Here is a 6,557-nt window from a genome sequence, read left to right as displayed (position 1 = left end):
CCATGAATATGGCCGGCCAGCCCTAGCTACTTGGGCCACAATTTTTTTTGTTCCATTTCTTGGCCCGATTCATTACACGTCCCGTTTTGTAATTCCCGAAACTAATTTCCAAAATTCCAAATTTACCCTCGGCCTTCCCCGAGGTCTTGACATCAATGATTTCATAATCAACATGAGCATAGCAACTTGAATCAAAATATCTCCTCCACACACACAAGTCTTATTTATTTCTTGATTTCCCGTTATACGAAAATACGGGACATAACAATATATAAGGCATAGTGGACAGGGGGTGACGCTGTGGCCTTTGTTGTGATGTATATATATAAGGCACAGTTGACAGGGGGTAACGCTGTGGCCTTTGTTGTGATGCATATATATAAGGCACAATTAACAGGGGTGATGCTGTGGCCTTTAATGTGATGTATATATATAAGGCACAATTTATAGGGGTGACGCTATGACCTTTGTTGTTATGTATATATATAAAAGGCACAGTTGATAAGAGGTAACGTTGTGGCCTTTGTTGTGATGTATATATATAAGGCTTAGTTGACAGGGGGTGACGCTGTGGCCGTTGTTGTGATGTATATATATATAGCACAGTTGACAGGGGGTGACGCTGTGGCCTTTGTTGTGATGTATATAAATAAGGCGCAGTTGACAGAGTGTGACGCTGTGACCTTTGTTGTGATGTATATATATAAGGCACAGTTGATAGGGGGGTGACGCTGTGGCCTTTGTTGTGATGTATATATATATGTCACAGTTGGCAGGGGGTGACGCTGTGGCCTTTGTTGTGATGTATATATATATATGGCATAGTTAACAGGGGGTGACGCTGTGGCCTTTGTTGTGATGTATATATATATATAACTCACAGTTCACAGGGGTTGACGCTGTGGCGTTTGTTGTCAGGTATATATATAAGGCACAGTTGATAGGGGGTGACGCTGTGGCCTTTGTTGTGATGTATATATATATATATATATATATATATATATGTCACGACCCAACCCCGTAGGCCGTGACTAGTGCCCGATCTGGGCACCCGAACCCATCTATTAAATATTATCTCAAATTCTATCAACTCATTCTAGTATATGGCGGAAGCCGACAAGGCTTTATTTCAAATTTAGGTAATTTCCAGAAAAATTTCGGCAGAGTTTCCTTTGTTTTACGGACTATCCAATATACCCTGCACGCAGAAAATACCAACGAAAGCCACACAGGGCTAACCAAGCAATATATAAACATATGCGGACCGGCCGCCTCGGCGTATAGGGTCGCCCAAACAACATATGCGGACCGGCCGCCTCGGCGTATGGGATCGCCCAAACGACATGTACATACATTCATACAGAAAGACCCTAACCCACAAACATGTCCACAGACCTCTAAACAGACCGACAGAATCATATGACGGGACAGGGCCCCGCCGTACCCATGAACGAATATATACAAATGCACTAATAAATATATATACCAAAAGTATAAGCTCCGGAAAGAGAGGAGCACTCCGAATAGCAGAAAGGGTGTCCTAAACAGGTGGATCACCAGGCTGGGCGTCTGTACCTGCGGGCATGAAACGCAGCCCCTGGAGAAGGGGGTCAGTACGAAATATGTACTGAGTATGCAAAGCAGAAGGTACAGAAATAAATCTGAATAATAATCGAATCAGATATATAGAAAATAATACATATCAAAATGTTTATTCCCAAAGTATAAATTATGCATAGGGCACTGGAAAATGTGGTCGCCCGCCTGTCGATGGCGCCACAACACAGCATAACACCAGAAAGTTTCAAATCTCCGAATCCCCGTCACACATCACAACACAGCATAACGCCAAACACAGCATAACGCCAAACATAAGTGGAACCCGGCCCTCGAGCAAGGAGCACGGTGAACCATAAACACAGCATAACACCGGAATATATCAAAAAGCGCACGACAACAGAACCGGCCCGGGACTCGGCGAAGGGAATAACAAAATGCACGAATAGAGTCGTGAGTAGTCATATGCATAAAATCAATATCATAAATTCAAACATAAGCAAAACGATCATATTTGAAAATTGAATAATAGTCTTAACATATTCTTTCAAAATCTCCCGAATTTCATAAAAGGAAGTCGCGGGACCCACGGATGGGAATTTACCCAAGTCGGGCCTGCTTATGGAAAACATACTCGTTATACGTAATGCAAATTTTTATAAAAATATATTGGAGCAATCCGAGCATTTATGTGAAAGATATGACATTCGGATATTTCGAAGTTCCTTAAAGGGAAACCTTTTTGCGCAAAGTTCGAAAAGCGATTTTTCAAATACATAAAGGTTCATATTTCATCAGATCATACATAAGAGTGCCAAAGAACATATACGGATCATAACATGCTCGGATTTCGGATTTGAAAGTTTCCTTGAGGCTCTAATTTAGCCTATAAAAACTAAGACATGCCAAAAAGAAAGGAAGTTGCCTTACATACCTCAAACGCTCTCCAATATGATCCAACTCAAGCTAAGTCCAAACTATGATTCGGGCTGCCCAAGGTCTACAAACAAGCCATAAAATGCCAAACATTAGCTAAAGACTTTTTGGGCATTAAATTCCAATTTCGCCCTTAATTCTACAGAAATCCGGGCAGCATTTCCCCTGTAAATAGGCTACCCCGAGAATTTAACTCGCTCAAAATCAACAACAACAACCACAATAACCAACCTAGTAACATTGACAACCAATCCGAAAAGCAAAATAATAATGGTAGCTCTCTTTTACGCCATTTGACAACTTCCCAATTATTCAATTCCATGGCTTACTTTAAAGCCACAATATCGTTCGTACATTTGATTATTAACCCAAACCCATACTAACAACATTCAAGGGCATTCTAAGCAATTCATACCACATTTCCAACAACCCGATTTTTTTTTTTTCCAAGCTGGCCGAAAACAGCCCCAACCGAGACAGCCCTTTAAAATTTTTTTTCTTCATTTCCAAATCATGGTTTGTATCCTCAAATTACATTCTAACAATGCTATCTCATCAATATACCAATTACAATAAATATACAATAACCTCCAAAAAACAGTCCGCACATTAACAACATCATTTTGAGTCAACAAACATTCATTTCCAACATAAGATTCATAGCGACGGCGATTAAAACATTAAGCGACGTTCATTCGTTCATCGTCATATAATGTGACCCATTTCAATCAACACTATATATACACATATATGGAGGATTCTCAATTGTTCTTCACCTTACAATGATCCCAATCAACTAACTAAACATTAATTCATAATTTCAATCACAACACAACAACACCCATCACACGACCCACTCCCAATCATACTATATTTCATGATTTCCAACCACTATAAGATACTACAACATGAATATAACCTTCATAACACAAAAACATAATGAATGCTTACCTTCCTTCTTCACTTCCTTCAATAGTTAGGGTTTGCAATTGGGCACAACTAGTGGTTGGATGACCCAAACAACTCTTCCACGTTACTTAGGGACTTCTAAATAGTTGATTTATACCAAGGAAATAATTTTGGGGTGGCTTGATTTGGATTTGGTTTTTCTTGGTTTGTAGCCGAGAGGGGTGTTGAAGGTGGTCTTCAACTCCTTGATTTTTTTTTCTAAGTCTTGCAATGGGGAAAAGATGACTACTTGGTCATACTTTAGGCTCATATAGTTGTTGTCCAAGTGTCCTTGGCCCACACATGGAGTGGACCAATTAAAATTGGCCACATAATGTGTGGGACCAATTCCCATTTACATGGCCACCAAGGAATTTATTTTTTATTTTTTATTTTTTTGCACAACATTTTAATTCCAATTTATGAATTGTGGTCCCAAATTTTTCCTAAGTGTTCAATGCCAACAATTCCATATATAACTTATGCCTCGAAATAAAATCAAAGGTCAAAAGTCCCGACTTCGAATCCCGGAATAGTCTTGGCTCTAAATTATCATAATTAATCCGGGTTGTCCCAATGTATAAAAATACGGGGCGTAACATCCTCCCCCCCTTAAGAACATTCGTCCTCGAATGTTGAATTAGTTCTACGGATCTTACTCAAATCCGGGGGAGTTGCTTTTATAGCCATCATATACAAATCATTCATAAATCAACATAGTCAGACAAAGAATTTGAATTACCTGAAGGTACTGGGAATAAGTGAGGATACTTTTCCTTCATCTGCTCCTCAGCCTCCCAGGTCATTTCTTCGCGGTTATTATTCCGCCACAGCACTTTAACCGAAGCCACATCTTTATTCCGCAACTTTCTCACCTGACGATCCAATATGACTATAGGCTGCTCCTCGTAAGATAGCTCCTCTGTGACCTGTATCTCATCTGAAGGAAAAATTCTGGAAGGGTCACCAATACACTTACGAAGCATGGAAACATGGAATACCGGGTGAACCGCTCCCAAGTCAGCTGGCAAATCCAATTCGTAGGCCACCTTGCCTATTTTGCGAATAATCAGATAAGGCCCAATATATCTCGGATTGAGCTTTCCTTTCTTGCCAAATCGCATAACACCTTTCATCGGTGACACTTTCAGGAACACCCAATCGCCAATCTGAAACTCTAACGGTCGACGTCGCTTATCGGCATAAGATTTCTGTCGGCTCTGGGCTGCCAACAATCTTTCTCGAATACGTTTCACCTTATCCACGGCCTGCTGGACCACATCTGGGCCAATCAACTCAGTCTCCCCGACATCAAACCAACCGATCGGTGATCTACACTTCCTGCCATACAAAGCCTCATATGGTGCCATCTGAATACTGGAGTGGTAGCTGTTATTATACGCAAACTCAACAAGCGGTAAATGATCGTCCCAGCTACCCCTGAAATCAATAGCACAGGCACGCAACATATCTTCCAATGTCTGAATAGTGCGCTCGGCCTGTCCGTCGGACTGGGGATGGAAGGCTGTACTCAGGCTCACCTGGGTCCCCAATCCCTCCTGAAACGATCTCCAGAACTTAGCTGTAAACTGGGCACCTCTATCGGAAATAACAGACACAGGAACTCCATGAAGTCGTACAATCTCCCTGACATAAAGCCTGGCATAATCCTCAGCTGAATAGGTGGTCCGAACCGGAAGAAAATGGGCTGATTTCGTCAGCCGATCAACAATAACCCAAATAGAATCATACCTCCGTGGAGTGCGAGGTAGACCTGTAATAAAGTCCATATTAATGATCTCCCACTTCCACGTCGGTATCTCTATCTCCTGTAATAGCCCACCGGGCTTCTGGTGCTCAATCTTAACCTGCTGGCAATTTGGACACTGAGCAACGAACTCTGCTATATCTCTTTTCATACCGTCCCACCAATATAGGCATCTGATATCATGGTACATCTTCGTCGACCCTGGGTGAACAGAATATCGGGCGTAATGTGCCTCGCCCATAACCTGTCGCCGCAACCCTGCAACGTCAGGTACACACAATCTGCCTCTGTGAAATAACACTCCATTAGGTGAAATCTCAAACGGAGTCTTCTCCTGTGCCAGCGCTGCGTCTCTGTACTTTGCCAGAATAGGATCCTCATACTGATGCCGCTTAATATCTTCTGTAATAGAGGACTCAGCAATACCTCGAACAGAAACCCCAACATCTCCAGAATCAGCCAAGCGAACTCCAAGACTAGCCAACTGATGAATATCGCGAACCATTTCTTTACTCTCTGATGGCACGTCTGCTAGGCTGCCCATAGACTTGCGGCTGAGTGCATCCGCCACAACATTAGCTTTCCCAGGATGGTAGAGAATGTCAACATCATAATCTTTCAGCAACTCTAACCACCTCCGCTGCCGCAAGTTCAGCTCCTTTTGCCTAAAGATGTACTGAAGGCTCTTATGATCTGTATAAATGTCAACGTGAACCCCATATAAATAATGTCTCCACATCTTCAAAGCATGAATGACCGCGGCCAGCTCCAAATCGTGAGTAGGATAATTCTTTTCATGTTTTCTGAGCTGCCGGGAAGCATAAGCTATCACCCTGCTGTGCTGCATCAACACACATCCCAAACCAATACCAGAGTCATCACAATAAATCACATACCCATCTGGACCCTCCGGAAGAGTCAGGACTGGAGCCGTAGTCAACTTCTCTTTCAGCAACTGGAAGCTACGCTCGCAAGCATCTGACCACTGAAACTTAGCTCCCTTCTGAGTCAGCCTTGTCAAAGGCGCTGAAATGGAAGCAAACTTCTCCACGAATCTCCGATAATAACCAGCCAATCCCAGAAAGCTACGCACCTCTGTCGGCGTCGTAGGTCTAGGCCAATTCTTTACGGCCTCGATCTTCTGGGTATCCACCCGGACGCCATCAGCCCCAATAATATGTCCCAGAAATGCCACTGAAGATAACCAGAATTCACACTTAGAAAATTTAGCATATAATTCCTGGTGCCGAAGTGTGCCAAGTACCGTCCTCAAATGGTCTGCATGCTCTGCTTCTGACCGAGAATAAACCAGAATATCATCGATAAATACGATCACAAACATATCCAA

General features: G+C 42.4%; 1 protein-coding gene across 1 annotated transcript; it reads right to left on the bottom strand.

The window, feature by feature from the left end:
• Window positions 1-1,971: 1,971 nt before the first annotated feature.
• Window positions 1,972-4,741, bottom strand: LOC132625476 (uncharacterized). Its single transcript, XM_060340135.1, has 2 exons — window positions 4,184-4,741; window positions 1,972-2,557 (listed from the first exon to the last, which is right to left on the bottom strand). Exons 1-2 carry the CDS (start codon window positions 4,575-4,577, stop codon window positions 2,535-2,537), a joined length of 417 nt encoding a protein of 138 aa, XP_060196118.1. The 5' UTR covers window positions 4,578-4,741; the 3' UTR covers window positions 1,972-2,534.
• Between the last annotated feature and the right edge of the window lie 1,816 nt (window positions 4,742-6,557).

The sequence above is a fragment of the Lycium barbarum genome, unplaced genomic scaffold, assembly GCF_019175385.1.
Source record: "Lycium barbarum isolate Lr01 unplaced genomic scaffold, ASM1917538v2 unchr_scaffold_01, whole genome shotgun sequence".
Taxonomy (NCBI): Eukaryota; Viridiplantae; Streptophyta; class Magnoliopsida; order Solanales; family Solanaceae; genus Lycium; species Lycium barbarum.
Note: the sequence above shows the minus strand (reverse complement) of the source record. Positions and strands in the feature narration are given on the sequence as shown.